Below are 16929 nucleotides of genomic sequence, written 5' to 3'. Positions count from 1 at the left end.
GGTTAGTAAAATAGATAACCGCCCGCTAACCGCTTTTTCAAAATTGAGCTTTTTTTTTGGCTTTTTGGGCCTTTTTGGGATTTCTTTAGGGCTTTTTGGGCTTCTTTTTACTCTCTTTTTTTTTTTAGTGTCTTCTTGGGCCCAATTGCTATAAAAAGAGCCCATATTGAAAAATCAAAAATATTTGACCCAAAATTTACATTTACTTGTACTTTAAAAAAATTTCCTTAAACATTAAATCATAACCGGTTAACTTAAAAAAAAAAAAAAATTCAACACAACATATAAAAAAATGTTCAGAATTCAGACAACTGTCACAACATATAATGATAATACATTAATACTTAAATTGTGTTTATAAGTAACACATTGGTCATTGTTTAATCCAATGTCAATTACTTAATTTGATATTATACGAATTATATCATCATTGTACATTAATAATATGATTCACTTGAAGTCTTGAATAAAGTATTTGAATTGTCATTGAATCATATAATTAAGTATTAATATTATACATTTATATTATTCATATGCATATGTAGACTTATATAGACTTATAAGTTTATAACATATATAGACTTATAAGTTTATAACATACATTGGAAATAAGTCTCTAGATATTTAACTATTGTATTAGTATGAATTGATATACTTATGAGTTATGTCATATTATATATGTATAATTTGTTATTATATAATCAAATGATTTAATGATCAATTGATCATGTGATATAATCATATAAATTATAGTGATAATATATTAATACTCAAATTGTGATTTAATTATTTTAAAAAAAAATTGTGATTTAATGATCAAGTGATTATGTTATATGTATAAATATTTTTATAATTATAATTATAAAAATATATTATATAAAAAGGCGGTTAGCAGTTACGGTTAGTAAACCCAATAACCGCTAGGCGGTTATAGCCGTTTGGCAGTTAGCGGTTAATACGGTTAAGCGATTAGCGGTTAACGGTTATAACGATTAGCGGTTAGCGGGCAGTTTTTAACCGCCCGCACACCCCTACTCTTCTCGAGCCACATGAATTGTTTCATGATGGAGTTTTAGTCGAATCTGTCATTTTTCTCATAAATGCGGACTGCTTTTTTGAGGTGAGAAGTAACCTCCCTTACTCTCGTCATAAATGCCTCGAACTCGCTATCCCTATAATAAATGTGGACTGCTCTTCCAAGCGAGAAACGACTTCTCTTACAATTTTCATAAATGCACCGAATATGCCCCTTCCTTAATAAATGTGAACTACTCTCCTGAGGCGAGAAGCGACATTTCTTACCCTCACCATAAATGCGCCGAACTCACCATTCCTATAATAAATGTGGACCAGGACCACTCTCCCAATACGGGGGATGATTCCTGTATCTTTCCCATAAATGTGAGCGAACTAGACTCAGGCTATACTAGTTCAGTCGACCATTCTCCTCCATATTGCAGAATAAGGTCTCGTGTGAGCCCTGAGTCTTATCCTCTTGAAGGGTTTGACTTTGGCCCTCTAATGGGCATGAGTCATGCCCACCCGAATTGGATCCAAACCTAACAACTCTCTTACAAAATATTTTTTACGATTTTGTTTAAAAATAAGCCTAAAAATCCATCCATCTTAAAATTACAATAGTCGCATTGATTGTTACAGTGACAATCGCCAAATTACCCAGTGATATGATTGTACACTTTTAATGGCTTATCATTTTTATTTTTAAAAAATATTATTTACTATATTCTAGTATAACTCTCGTATAATTAGATGATGTGACAATAAAAATTAACCGTTGCATTAGCACTTTTAAAAAAAGAAAAAAATTTAATATTATTCGTTATTTTTCTTTATAGACCGTAAATCGGTAAAGATATAAGAATAATATTATTCTTTATTTTTCTTTATAGAAGTTACAATAATCGACTCTTTCTTGTCGATTGGCTCCCGAAGGCAGCAAAAGCGAAAGCGCTGGTCAGAGTAGCATGTGGGAATTACTGTTGGGAAGCTGGTGTTTTTCTTTTTTAAGGCAAGATTAAACTCCATTAAAACATAAGCAAATTACAAGAGGGTGGTAGCCCCCACCAACAAATTACGGACCCTAAAAGCCATGAGAGTGAGAGAGTATGCTTGGGATGACTTATCAATGGCAACAAGGGTACTTGGAGGCCACAAAAGAAGAGGAAGCACTGTAAAATACAAATACGGAGCTCTTGACAATGAGCTTTTCAACCAATGTCCCACAGAAGGGGTGCCCGACGGACGAAGCTCAAAAGCCATCGATTTATTTTGCCTTTCACATCAAAATGAAGGGCACTTGTAATAGGGGTAGCCGGTAAACAACAGAAAATAATAACAAAACCAATCGGTCCGCAACTTCGGCGGCGCGTGAGACTCACGTGTGAGGGAATATTATTGAGAGGGGAGCGCGTCGGAGGTGGAGGTTGAAGGTGGCAGGTGGATGGCAGAAACCCAAATATGTCATTCAGAAAAGGCATGTGGGTAGGGAGAGGGACAGTAGAGGGAAAAGGAGGGCGGTGAAGGCAGAGAAAGGACCAGCAAGTGGTGGCAGAGGAGGAGGTAGAATTGTAAAGCAACTAAAGTAAGAAAAAAGAAAGTGCATAGGAATAAAGGAGGGGAAAGGGAATAGAAAAGAGACAAAGCCATTTCCTCCTCCCAATGCACTCACGAAAGAGGCATAAAGGGTCTCATGGAATGATGGAGAGAGGCTTTTCTCACTGAGAGGTTCTCTCACAAGTTCCTAAGCAAAGCTGGTCGGTGGTCTGTTTTTGGTGGTTTCTTTTGGTATTAGTGTTCTAACTGTTTTTAAAAAATAAAATAAAAAAGTTAATAGTTCCATCCAAAATGATTAGCTGACTGTGTTTATTAATCATAATTTTCTTATTTAAATTTTTAAAATAAGTAATACTTTAATATTGGAGTGTAATGTAAGATCGGGCTTTAACTTTAGCTTTGTATCTTTAACTTTCATTTCAATTAAATATTTTATGTTTTTGACTTACAAGACATTGAAGTAATTGAATGATTAAGATGGTGGGTAAGTTAATGAACGTACATATACGAGAGAGAGAGAGAGAGAGAGAGAGAGTGTGGTGGGATGTTTAGCAGCAATAACTTGTTGAACATGAAGCCCTACTTTATGGGACTAGGATTCATTTAAAGTAGAATATTTTATTATATGGTTATGACTTGAAGTTGGTGCGGCTAATAGTATACATAATGTCAATGTTGGAGTGTAATGTAAGTTAAAGCTTCAACCTTAACTTTGCGTCTTTAACTTTCATTTCAATTAAATATTTTATGTATTTGACTTATGAGACATTGAAATAATTGAATAATTAAGATGGTGGGTAAGTTAATGAACATACATATACGAGAGAGAGAGAGAGAGAGAGAGAGAGAGAGAGAGTCGTGGGATGTTTAGCAGCAATAACTTGTTGAACATGAAATTAAACCAGACTCTACGGTACTAGACTTTATGGGACTAGGATTCATTTGAAGTATAGTATTTTATTACATGATTATGACTTGAAGTTGGTTGACTAATAGTATACATAATGTCAATGTTGGCATTTTTTAAAAAGTTTGCACATTAGATTCACCAACTTTTAATCCAGACATTTATTTCAAATGAAATAGAGACAATCTTTTTGGTATCTGAATTTTAATGATTTTTTTTTTTTTTTGTAACATAGATGGTACATGTCCTATAGGTAAATATGGAGATAGTACATGCATCTATATTCCATTCATAAAACTAACGGATCGATACGTCAAACCAATCAAAATATGCCATGTGTCCTATGTCCCAATAAAAAAATTAAAAAATGAAGAAAAAATTAAACGAACTAAAACCTTTTCAAAATGAGTGATAATTTGATGGGCTAAATTATATTTTCTCATATATTTATAGGCTAGTGATATATATAACACTGGCGTGCATAAACAGTCATGCACGCCTGTGTTATTTAATTATAAAATGTTAGTTCGATACGTCAAACCAATCAAAATATGCCATGTGTCCGATGTCCCAAAAAAAAAATTAAAAAAACTAAAACCTTTTCAAAATGAGTGATAATTCGATGGGCTAAAGTATATTTTCTCATATATTTATACGCTAGTTATATATATAACACTGGCGTGCATGAACAATCATGCACACCTATGTTATTTAATTATAAAATATAATTAAATAATTATTTAAACAGTATATATATATATATATATATATATATTATAACACTTGCATGACTGTTCATGCACACTAGTTTTATGTAAATCACTGCTCATATTTATAAACACCCTTTATTTTAATTGGCTTTGTTTGAAACACACTTCCCTTTTTCTTTCATTTTCTCTTTTTAAAATTAAAAATTAAAAAAACAAAAAAACAAAAAAACAGACTAGTAATACTAAAAGCCTCTAAATTTTGATTAAAATGTGATTTTAAAAAGTCACATCATTCTTAAAGTGACATAAGAGTAATTTCTAGAATTATTTTACACGCATACACACATCGGAATACTTTTTCAAAAAAAGAAAAAAAAAAAAGAAAAAAAAAAAAGTCAACTTTTAAAAGGAAACATTATAAATCAACCTATACTAAGAATATAAATCCAATAATATCAAAGCTCATAATATATTCGGAAGATATTCTGAATATATTCTAACACCCTAAAAAAAAAAAAAAAAAAAGCCTTCAAGTTTTCGACCATCATGCCCACGTACTATAATCAATTCACAATTTCCTTGTACATGGCCTAGTTTCGGCCATGATCCCTAAAATAATAATAATAATAATAATAATAATAATATTTTAAGGGCAGTCCAGCAGGTTGGCAATTTGAAGCAGCTACGGAAATTAGCATAAGTTGTATAATGATGGTGTCTGTGGGGGACCGGAAGGCCTGCAACTTTGGAGGCCACTCCTTAAAAAAGTCGGCATATTGTGTAATCTTGGTAACCCCCTTGGACCATGTGCAAATCCTACATACATGTGTTTGTGTAACCGTTTCTGTTGTGTAACACGGCAAGTAGGGCGCATCCAGAGACAGATTCTCTCAATCTCCTGTGTGTTTCCACTCTCACGTGCGCATCTATCCCTCCCTCCATTCATTTCATATCTTTCATCTTATATATATAAAGGCCTTGCCTTGTGTAGACCTTTCATCTTACAAGTTACAACCAACCCCCTGCCTGTCCACATTCTCGATTAGGTCTCCAATGAAAGAACCAGTGCTTGAAGAGATGGAGAATGCAGGAGGGTTTGGTAATGGCTTTCATGGGATTCCTGGAAAAGATGATTTCGACCCAAGTGCGCCGCCTCCATTTAAGATTGCTGAGATCCGAGCTGCCATTCCCAAGCATTGCTGGGTCAAGAATCCCTGGATGTCTCTCAGTTATGCTCTCAGGGATATCTTTGTGGTTGTTGCATTGGTTGCTGCTGCAATCTACTTCGATTCTTGGACCCTTTTTCCGCTCTATTGGGCTGCTCAGGGAACAATGTTCTGGGCTATTTTTGTTCTTGGACATGATTGGTAATCGCTTACTTTTCTGCATTCTTTGCCTTCCATTCTCTAACTTTCTTGTTTACCATTAATGCATTCATTCATTCATTCATATACTCTGTTTTACAATGTCTTCTGTTTCGATTCAACAGTGGCCATGGAAGCTTTTCCGATAACCCAGAGCTAAATAATGTGGTGGGCCATATCTTGCATTCTGCAATTCTTGTACCCTACCATGGATGGTGGGTTTTCGTGACAACTTTCATTTCTCAATCAACTTTTTCAACCAATGAAAAAAATGTATGCTAATCTCTGAATCCTACAGGAGAATTAGCCACAGAACTCATCACCAGAACCATGGGAATGTCGAGAATGACGAGTCATGGGTTCCGGTATTATCTCTCTTCTATTATAATAATTTTAGAAAAAAATGCATATAATTAATATATGGGGCTGAGGTTTTTTTTATCTTCAATTTGTAGTAATTCTTTTTTCATCTTTCCCAGTTGACTGAGAAGTTATACAAGAGTTTGAGTTACAGCACCCGATTGCTGAGATTCACAGTGCCTTTTCCCCTGTTTGCATATCCTTTCTACTTGGTGAGAAAGCTTGTCTCTGTAATTTCAAATCTCGTGTGCTTGTCATGGTCTAATTTTTTTCCTGCTGGATGAAATCTCAGTGGAGTCGAAGTCCAGGAAAGCAAGGCTCCCACTTCAACCCATACAGCAAACTGTTCACCCCCAATGAAAGGAAAGATGTGATAACTTCAACCTTGTGCTGGTCTGTAATGGCTGCTCTACTTATCTCTCTATCCTATGCAATAGGCCCCATTCAAATGCTAAAGCTTTACGGTATTCCTCACTTGGTGGGTAAAATTTCTTTTGCCTGCTGATAACTTCATAGAATTCTTTACATTTCTCTAATTGTAATGTACTTATTGAACACTCAATTGTTCACAGATTTTTGTAATGTGGCTGGACCTTGTGACTTATTTACATCACCATGGTTATGAGCAGAAGCTTCCTTGGTACCGCGGCAAGGTACTCAAAAATGTCTTTGTTCATCTCCCAACTAATTACTATTAACCCCTCATGAAACATTAGATCTAAGGTTCAATCCCATTGAGTGCAAACAATTCCGCGAAACCCCAAATACTCCAGTTATCTAAAAAAGAAAAGGCTTCATTATCTTTCATGTTTGTATCTTGACAGGAATGGAGCTATCTAAGAGGAGGGCTGACAACAGTTGATCGTGATTATGGAATGTTCAATAACATCCACCATGATATTGGCACCCATGTTATTCATCATCTCTTCCCTCAAATCCCACACTATCATCTAGTGGAAGCGGTGCTTAGCTTTTTTCTCTATCACCTCAGCAAATTATTGTTGCATTTTAGTAAAAGAGTTGATTCTTAAAGTTTTAATGCTTCTTATGCAGACTAAGGCAGCTAAACCAGTGCTTGGAAAGTACTATCGTGAGCCAAAGAGATCTGGGCCTTTTCCAATTCACTTGATCAAGAATCTAGTAAGAAGCATTGCAGAAGACCACTATGTCAATGACAATGGAGACATAGTCTATTACCAGACTGACCCTGAGTTGTATAAATCTTCCCTCAGCAAGCCTGACTGATTCTTGGGGATGAAGTTTTGGCAGTTGTTTGATAACCATATTTCTAGTTCAGAATTGGTCCATTGATGTCTGTTATAAGCTAGGGAGACTTCAATTTGTATCTTTTATTTCCAAAATTATGAGATCTAGATCCTCTTCTTTTCTCCACAATGGAGAAAATGATTGTTATGTTATGATGAACTTTCAAATAGTTGTATTTTGATGATAAAGCATACCTTTCTCTAAGCTAATATTTGGTATGATGTTACTGCTTTAATGAGGTACTCGAAACCTAATTGTGTTAAGGCTCTTTTCGAAGTTTTGGGTGTGTCTTGTCACTCCTTTTACATAAAGAATATGTTAAGGTGGAAAGAATAGATTTAGATTTTGTGCAATAAGCTTGTCCGGGCATACAAGCAGGTGCTTCGTAAAAATAACAAGATAGCTCTATCGCACGGGATCCCATACTAAAAAGGTCATTCTTTCGAGGAGACAAGTTGTAAGTAGAATATATACATCAAGATGGGTATATTAACATCTTTTTGGTGCTTAGATTACTGTTTGGGCAAAGGCTAGAAATCTTGTGGTTGTGGATACAGCCACTTGAGATCTATTTCGTTTTTTTTTTTTTAAAACTCTTTTCTGAGCCACCACTTGAAAATTAGAAGATCTAGTCTTCTTGATACTATACTTAACTAAAACTATTCTAAGAATCTTGGCAATAAAATTGCAAAACTTGAAATATAATAAAAAAAAAAATGCAACAGAAATATTTTGACATATATTCGACCATATTTGTTCAAACAAATCAAAAAGGTAAGCAACATAAATCTGAAGAAATTTAGGAAAGCAGTCTGGAAGAAATATCAGCAATAAACCCTAACTTATTGCTGAAATACACGTGCTATTTATTTAGAAATTTCTTCCAAACCAGTCTGGAAGAAATATCCTCCAACCCATTTAAAATAGTGCCATGTGTCTATAAATATTTAAAACGTTAGTTTAAGTTAGTAAAGTGCTATAATGACCTTAAGAATTTAATGTACATTTTAAATTTTTATAGATACTTAACACTACTTTAAATGAATAGGAGGATATTTCCTTCAAACTGGTTTAGAGGAAATTTCTGTCCATTTATTTATAAGCCAAGCTAGGCACGCTCAATCAAAATTTTACCTCTTTTATTCTTCACATCAAAAAGGGAAAAAAAATCAACTCCAATTATAATTCTACAAATAATTACTTATTTTGAATAAATCACTAAACGCCTTAATCTGTGTCTAATTAAACCATACGTAACATTTGAATCACACTTTAATTCACGAGATTTATAACACATGGTTCCCCTCAATTTCAACCAGTTTTGTGCACCATCTTTAATTATTATGAGATTTTTAACACATGATTGACATGAGTCCTGTTATATGCATGTGCCATTACCTCAACTTTGGCTATCAAAAGATTCAAAACTTACCCCATGAGGTGAAGCTTGAAGATTGTAAATGAGTGCATTAACTTTACCCAGATACACCAAAGAACTTTTGGTGAATATGACAAATCGAAGGCAGAGAATATGACAGAAATTCTTAATTATCTTCCTAGTAAAAGATGTCTGACACCTTCATAATTCATTGACAGAGGGGGGGAGGGAAAAGCCTTTTCATTTCTTTTAAAATAGAATCAGAGAACTTTTGACATTATTAACAAAAAGCTTCGGACATGGTGGATGGCATTGGCATGCCCACTACTTTCTTGCTTTGTAATGGGCGGTGAGAATATCAACAGAGCCTTTTTCGAATAAAACTTCCCAAAAAGAAAAGACATGGAAAGACACTAGATTTCTTTGTTTTGAGGGGTGTTTTTTTAGTTGTAAAAGTGTTATGGTGTGACTTAAAAATAAAAATTATTTTGAATGATTTATGAGTATTTTGTGTATTTTGTTAATGTTTTTAGGGTAAATATATAATAAATTTATGAGTCAACGCGTGAAAACTAAAAACATCTTCAATTTTTTTATTTTTTATTTTATTTTTTTTTCAATTTCAACTCCGTGGGTCAATCGAAAAGATATCTTAAATCTCTCTGTTATATTTTCTCATCAAACATAGTCTCGACAACCCATTATTAATGTTTTGGTCCCTTGACGAGAAATTTTAATTCTATCCCTAATCAAATTGATGGTTACCAAACATGAGAAATGGGTGTAAAGCGTATTTAATGTAACCAATAATGGAGAAGAGATTGTGCATTGAAAAATTAAGACAAGGTGGATTAATTATTGTGGGCTTAACTTCTTGTTCATGTCTTCCTAACTTCTACGGTTCTACCAATGTATTTTAAGACCCCCAAGTAATGTCAAATTCTCAATCTTATGCTCAATTACGCACGTATCTAGGCACCGATGGATGGAAACAATTAATATGGAAGCTTAGCACGGCATCCATTTTGCATGTTTTCAGAGACATGGCACATAGCTAACTCTCAACACACTCAAGACACAGCTTTCTGAAACATTTGAAGTCAATATTGGATATCTCAATAGATGAGAAATCAAACTATATTAATTACAGGACCAAAAAGATTGCCAAAAATCTAAGTCAACAAGGTTTTCAAGTAATCAAACATTTTGGAGTTTGAACATGGTACATGCTCTTAATCTTCCTGGAAACAACCAATTCAGCCACTTGAGATCTTCCCATGTATTAGAACATGGAAAGAGGGGTGAACATAGCATAGTACATTCATTTTTCACAGCCTCAGCAAAACGATTCATTTTGGAATGAATGGACGGACGTTAGAAAATTGGGAGAAAATGTAACGTTCTGGGTTAATTGAAAAGGTGTCTTAAATCCCTCTGTTATATTTTCTCATCAAATATAGTCTCGACGACCCATTATTTATGTTTTGGCCCCTTGACGAGAAATTTTAATTCCGTCACTAATGAAATTGATGCTTACCAAACATGAGAAGTGGGTGTAAAGTGTACTTGGTGTAACCAATATTAATGGAGAAGAGATTGTGCATTGAAATTTTAAGAAAAGGTGGATTAATTATTGTGGGCTTAACTTCTTTTTCATGTCTTCCTAACCTCTACAGTTCTACCAATGTATTTTAAGACCCCCAAGTAATGTCAAATTCTCAATCTTACACTCAATTACGCACATATCTAGGCACCGACCGATGAAGACAATTAATATGGAAGCTTAGCACGGCATCCATTTTGCATGACCTCAAAGACATGACACATAGCTAACTCTCAAAACACTCAAGACACATAGCTTTCTGAAACATTTGAAGTCAATATTGGATATCTCAATAGAAGATGAGAAATCAAACTATATTACAGGACCATAAAGATTGCCAAAAATCTAAGTCAACAATGTTTTCAAGTAATCAAACATTTTGGAGTTTGAACATGGTACATGCTCTTAATCTTCCCGGAAACAACCAATTCAGCCGCTTGAGATCTTCCTATGTATTAGAACATGGAAAGAGGGGTGAACATAGCATAGTACATTCATTTTTCACGGCCTCAGCAAAACGATTCATTTTGGAATGAATGGACGGACGTTAGAAAATTGGGAGAAAATGTAACGGAGAGATTTAACACACCTTTTCGATTGACCCAAAGGGTTTAAAAAAAAAAAAAAAAAAAGAGGGTGTTTTTAGTTTTCATGTGTTTTCTCATAAATTTATTATACATTTACCCATGTTTTTATTTTGAAAAAAAAAAAGAAAAAAAAAGGGAAAAATAAATAAAAGTTTAACAAACGGAGCTATTGTTGCACACTTGTGGGGAATCCATTACCACCTATGGATGTGTTTCTACTTTCTACCCCCACAAACCGTTATTTTTCTTCTTCTTCTTCTTTTTTTTATTTTATTTTTTATTTTTTTTTTTTGAAGTTGAGAAATATTATATACTGCATTCTATGATGCTAGGCTGATATGACAATGTTGATCATTCTTTTTTAATTTTTCCTTTTAGCAATGATTTATTTAAAAACCGATAATCATTATAATATCAATATGTTTTATAAATAAACATAAATGTATGGAATATAGATGGAGGAGTAAAATGATAAACCATAAATAAATAAATAAAAATTCCGACACTTTTGAAGAAGTAGAGATTTTCGGCTGCCAAAAGTCAGTCAAGTGTCTACTAAGTGATTTTTTTTTTTTTAATTGAAGAGGAAAAAGTTTACAATGGGGATTATGGATGACCGAATTTGAAGCATTAGCACTAAATTTAGGATAACCGAATCCCTTTATGGTGATACCATCCCTAAAAAGTTAACCTTCCATCCTTAGGTTTTAGTTTTGAATCCAAAAACTAGTTTTAAGACATTAAAATCCAAATATTAACTCATAAAAATTTAGCTAATAATAAAAAAAAAAAACAACACAATTTTTATTTCAATTTTTTTTTTATTATTATTATTTTATTTTTTAAAAACAACTACGTATTAGACCACGTTTGGCTGCCTCAATTTGACAGCCGCCTAGACAGACTCCTTTTGAAGACATAAAAGAGAAATTTGAGTAAAAAACGTAAAACACGAAAATCAAAAAGATAGTTAACCCAAAAGCCGAGAATTAACAACATTTTTGGAATTAGAAATCTTTTGTTTATGTGAAGTTTAAATCTGGATGAACGGATTCCAAGGCTACCCACCCCCCACCCCCAGCATTTTTGGATGAATACTATTAATTGTGAAGTTCAGCATGCATGTGGTCCGTACAGTCAACAAGAGGACAATTTCACCACATTTTATTATTATTATTATTATTATTATTATTATTTTATACACTTGAGAATATTGTGTAGCTATTATACCCAGCAGCTCCCTGCCTTCTTTTTTGTCATTTTTCTTTTCACATAGTTTTATTTTGCTATGAAGAAATTCCTTTATTTTAGTCTATTAAATTAATATGTCCCCTAAAAGTATAATAGAATAAAGGGTTCATTTTATGATTCAAATTATTATTATTATTATTTATTTTTTTGCTTTCAACTTCCAGAATATCAGGCCCAAGGATGTCAATGGGCCAACCAAGCCGACCAATGCCTGGGTCAGTGGATTAAGCCCATAAGATGAGCCCAACTATCATGTATCCAGACTCCCAAGACAAACTCCAAGCTGCATCCTCGTTGGTCCAAATATTCAGTGGACACTGTTTTGAGCCCGGTGACCAGTAAATGCAGTTTAAATGGTCATAAATAAATTTTGTTCTGGCTTTTGGGCTTTTGAGTGCACAAGCCACAAACTCTCTTTGTTTTGTTTGTTTTTTTAGGCAAGATAAATTCATTACAAGAAAAGAAAAGTACGCTTGGGTTCCATACAATAAAAAGGAAAGCAAAAGAAACCAAAAATGGGCTTCAATAACTTCTTATTAGTCCAAATAATTGTGTTGTAGTTCATGGGACAAAGTGACAATGCATTATAGTTCATGATGGCAAAGTAACGCGAAGTGAAGGATTGACCGTCTGAGTTAACGACTTTTACTGGCAGAAAGGGGTTTTGAGCACAAAATGATAGTTTATGGAAGCAAAGTAGTACAGTTGACAATTCATGAAAAAAAGTGTTAAAGCGTTATAATTCATAGAGGCAAAAGGTAGTTTTCTAGGGTATTTTTATTCTCACATTCTCACAACAAGAAACAGTCAAATAGTTGGAAGTAATGAAAAATCCCAAATATGAAATGGGACCAAAAAAAATGGATGTCGTCATATAACACAACAACTAAAAAACAACAGAAGGAAGAGGTACGTAAGCCCCACTCCTCCTTTCAATACTTTTTGCGATCCCCAACAACAAAAGCATTCCACAGCAGCACTCACTCTTTCTGCCTTTTTTGGGGCAAAAACAACGAGTCAGTGGGGGTGGGGTGGGGGGGAACCTCTCTAAAGTGGCTTAGCTCAGTTTGAACAAACCACCAAAAAGTCAGTTTCTTCGGCTGCAAATTGCGAAACCCAATAGAGTTTGGTCACCCCACTGCTCGTATGACACCCTTATTGGATTGCTCATCTCATCATGTCGCCTCCCCCTTAATACTATTCACAAATATAGTATACACTATACACAATTAGATTTTCCATTTGCTCCCTCGTGTGTAGTGTTGCACTTATAGAGGGAATTTAGATGTTAAATTGTCCTAATTCAAATCCCACATATAAGACAATTCTTATGAAATTGTTTATCTGAAAATGGTTCAACAATTCAAAATTTATTTAAACAAGTGAATTTAATATAAACTTTCCCACGATGTGATGCCCAAACCAAAATGTTTGAGATCTCAATTCCTTACACAAAAGTGTCATGTTGACAAAAAACAAAAAAATTGCACCCATTTTCTCTTGGTTGGAGCTACCCTCAACAGCTCAACCCTAACTACAATATGGGGGGTGGTCGGGCTACGTAACCACTAAATCCGAGCTGTTTGGTTGTGGCCACTACATGGCACATCAAAGGTAACCGCAATCACCCCTCGAGGTGGCGGACCACCCTAGGCTCATCAATGGCAACTTGATGAGTCTTGGGGTAGTATGTCACTTTAAGAGGCTCTAGTGGCGGTGTAGAGGTTCAATAAGGGAGGCTGGACAAATATATTTTTTAACAAATTGCCCCATCATGTAACTTTTTCTATTTTTTTGAAAGGATAATGTCATATTAGGACAGAAATAATAAAGTCGTAAGTCTATTTATTTTTTAATAAATAATGTTATTTAGTAAACTCCTATACAACTGAATGACATGATTGTAAGAATCAATCCTTAAATCTTCAAAAAAGAAAAAAAAAACTAATCTTAAAACTAATTTTTACAGTCACTGTTACGATCATAGTGTTGCACATAGGTTAAGTTTAATCTTAACCATATGTATATAAGTTATTGAGCACCTTTTACTTGTAAGCTGGTTTTCAATAATGAGTTTTACCCAAAGTTTGTATAATTTGGTATTAAAGCTAGTTGGCCACCATGTTAAGTATATGATAAAATAAGTTGCGGCATAGTGGTCGAGTCACGAAGAAGGCGACCTATATGCCGTATTAAAATGTCTTGCTACTATGTATGAGTATAATATTAAGTCGTTGATTAATACTGATAAAAAAGTAGAGTTACCAAAAGAGAAATGACTACCATTAGGTCAGTGTCGATAGAGTGAGCCGTCATGAACGTCGGCTGCGGAGTGTAGTAGTATTTTACGATCCTAATGTCCCATATGAGTTAAGTCTAATCTTAACCGTGTATATATAAGCTCTTGAGCACTATTATTTTATAAGCCTATTTTTAAGGATAAGTTTTACCGAGAGTTTATATCAGTCACATCGTCAAATTATAAAGGATTCTGCTCAATATAATTACTTTTTTTCTTGGCACTATAGCAGTCATAGATAGACAACTAAAGGGACCCTCTTTTGCTGCATTTCTTTAGCTGCAAAGAGCAGTGTTAGTACGATAAGGCACCCAGAGAGGGTTGCTGCATGTTTGAGCCATTCGCACAAGACAACAAATTGCACAAATTGACTTTACACCGCGCGTGGAAACATATTCCTGAACACCCCCTTTCACCACTTCGCCAGTGCCCAACATTCAAACGCAAAGCCCGCCACCTCTCACACTCTCTCCCAGCACTTTTCTCTGTCATGGAACAACAAATTCAAATCTCTCTCTTTTTCCCCCATTGCTTTTTTCTTTTTCTTTTTTTTCTTCTTCTGTAAACTACTACTCCTTTTGCTAGTTGAAAGTTGAAAGTTGAAATTCCACAGACCCAACTCACTGTTTCTCTTTCAAAACTTCATCATGAAGTTGTTATCTTCTTCTTCTTCTTCTCCTTCTTTTTCGTCGTCTTCCTCCTCTGCCTCTTTTGATGTAAACATGTGTAATTCAAAGAGTGCCACTGCCGGGTGTCTCGCCGGCATATTGCGCAGAATTCTCTGCTCTGGTAACCTTCCTACACACCCTTCAGATCAAATCAGAGAAGCTGATTCTGTGGTGTGTGACAAGGATCAAGAATTGAAGGCCGCCAAGGAGTGTATAGAGAGATTCGAGGCCTCTGCCTCGCCAGGGATAGTAGCAAGGCTGATGGGTTTGGATTCGATGCCGGAGATCAACAATCTGTTGCATGCAAGTTCGAAACCGAATTCAATTTCACGTAGCCGATCCTTGAACTCTACGGATCAATTGGCGGGGTTTGATTCAATGCAGGGGCAGCATCGGCGGGTGAAATCCACGTTGTCGTTCCGAGAGATGCCGACATTCCTCGAGCTAGAAAACGAAAACTTTCTTATACTCAGCTTCGAGACTGGAGGTGAGAATAAAGAGTTAAGATCAAAAGGGAAGAAATCTGAAATGGGTTTTGGAGAATTGAAGCAAAGAAGAGCAGAAAGATGTAAAAATGGGGAGAACAGAGCAGAGAGGGTGTCAGAAAAGAAGAAGACGAAGAACAACAACAACAACAAAGGATGTCAAGAAGCCAAAAAGAAGCAGAGTAAGAGAATCTCTGATAATGGCAAGTCTAAAGGTTCAAGTATTACTCGGTCTCCTTCAAAGAACTCCAACGAAAAACCATACGGTTCCCCGGAAGCAGTAAAAACTTCCAAATCCGTTAACCAGAAGGAAGTCTTCCATGGAAGGAAACTAAGTGAGAGGAAAAAAACCAGTCTTTGTGTCGTTCAAAACACAGAATCTGAGTGCAGCTCCGAAGATTCGAGCCCTGTTTCTGTTCTTGATTTTGCCCATTTCCTCACTGATCCTGAAATCCCAATATCAGGTTTGTTACTTTTGTCTTTCTAAAGTAGAAGTTTTTCCATCTTCAAATTTGCAAATTCAAGAACTTTATTTTTCAAAATTTCAGAGTCGAGTTTGGCCGATTCAAAGTCACGAAGGAAGTTATCGCCGGAGCTTGAAAATCACAAGCAGCAATCTCCACGAAAGGACAGTAATCTAATCGGCGATGAGCTAACAACAAAGAAAGTTGAAGGCAAATATCATGGAGCAAAGAAGAAAGAGTGTCAGAGTCAAAACTACGTGGATATGTGGGATGAAATTTCCAGGCTGACTGGAGCAGAGTTGGTTGGATCAAATTGGGTATACAGGGGAATGTGGAAGCATGAAGATATTGGTGCAAGTTGTGAGCTTGAAATTCTTGATCAATTGTTAGATGAATTGGTAGGTCAACTATCTGGACTTCCATGAAAAATTTGAACATGCAAGAGTTATATAAACCTTTGTAAATTTCGCATTGTCAATAAACTCAACAAAGAAATTTTGTTTCATTTTGTTTTTTCTTTTCTAATTCTTGTTTTCCGCTCTCACCATGAAGTGGAATTTGAATATAAGTTCTATGAATCGATAAGTTTTATTAGCAGGGCTAACAACTTTTTACACAACTCCCAAACTCAATTTGAGTTTAACATAAAATTAACGGGTTATGATTAAGAGGTTTATTCTCATTTAATTAAATAGGCGGGGCTATGGTCAACTTATATAAAATTAACGGGTTATGATCCCCGGCTAACAAGTTTTATTAATAGGGCTAACAACTTTTTATACAACTCCCAAACTCAATTTGAGTTTAACATAAAATTAACGGGTTATGATTAAGGGGTTTATTCTCATTTAATTAAATAGGCGAGATTATAGTTGACCTATATAGTTTTAGAACAAACTTTTCCTCCAAACTGGGTTGGAGGAATTTCCTTCAACCTATACTATAAAAGTGACATGTATCTCTTGAACATGTGAGATGCACATATTTTTTTATAGTAGGGATAAAGTTGGAAT

General features: G+C 34.8%; 2 protein-coding genes across 2 annotated transcripts; both read left to right on the top strand.

The window, feature by feature from the left end:
* Window positions 1-5109: 5109 nt before the first annotated feature.
* LOC132163977 (omega-3 fatty acid desaturase, endoplasmic reticulum-like) lies at window positions 5110-7410 on the top strand. Its single transcript, XM_059574369.1, has 8 exons — window positions 5110-5558; window positions 5681-5770; window positions 5854-5920; window positions 6035-6127; window positions 6208-6393; window positions 6488-6568; window positions 6740-6877; window positions 6969-7410. The coding sequence occupies exons 1-8, from the start codon at window positions 5245-5247 to the stop codon at window positions 7158-7160; spliced, it is 1161 nt and encodes a 386-aa protein (XP_059430352.1). The 5' UTR covers window positions 5110-5244; the 3' UTR covers window positions 7161-7410.
* A 7489-nt stretch (window positions 7411-14899) lies between these two features.
* Window positions 14900-16421, top strand: LOC132164416 (uncharacterized). The gene is made up of 2 exons (XM_059574924.1): window positions 14900-15916; window positions 16001-16421. Exons 1-2 carry the CDS (start codon window positions 14947-14949, stop codon window positions 16339-16341), a joined length of 1311 nt encoding a protein of 436 aa, XP_059430907.1. The 5' UTR covers window positions 14900-14946; the 3' UTR covers window positions 16342-16421.
* Window positions 16422-16929: the final 508 nt, after the last annotated feature.

Source organism: Corylus avellana, chromosome ca10 (assembly GCF_901000735.1).
Source record: "Corylus avellana chromosome ca10, CavTom2PMs-1.0".
Lineage (NCBI taxonomy): Eukaryota > Viridiplantae > Streptophyta > Magnoliopsida > Fagales > Betulaceae > Corylus > Corylus avellana.
Note: the sequence above shows the minus strand (reverse complement) of the source record. Positions and strands in the feature narration are given on the sequence as shown.

Coding starts and splice junctions, on each gene's coding strand:
- LOC132163977 (XM_059574369.1), top strand. CDS start 5,245: ATGAAAGAACCAGTGCTTGAAGAGATGGAGAATGCAGGAGGGTTTGGT. Junction 5,559..5,680: donor TTTGTTCTTGGACATGATTG/GTAATCGCTTAC, acceptor TCGATTCAACAG/TGGCCATGGAAGCTTTTCCG. Junction 6,569..6,739: donor TTCCTTGGTACCGCGGCAAG/GTACTCAAAAAT, acceptor GTATCTTGACAG/GAATGGAGCTATCTAAGAGG.
- LOC132164416 (XM_059574924.1), top strand. CDS start 14,947: ATGAAGTTGTTATCTTCTTCTTCTTCTTCTCCTTCTTTTTCGTCGTCT. Junction 15,917..16,000: donor TCCTGAAATCCCAATATCAG/GTTTGTTACTTT, acceptor TCAAAATTTCAG/AGTCGAGTTTGGCCGATTCA.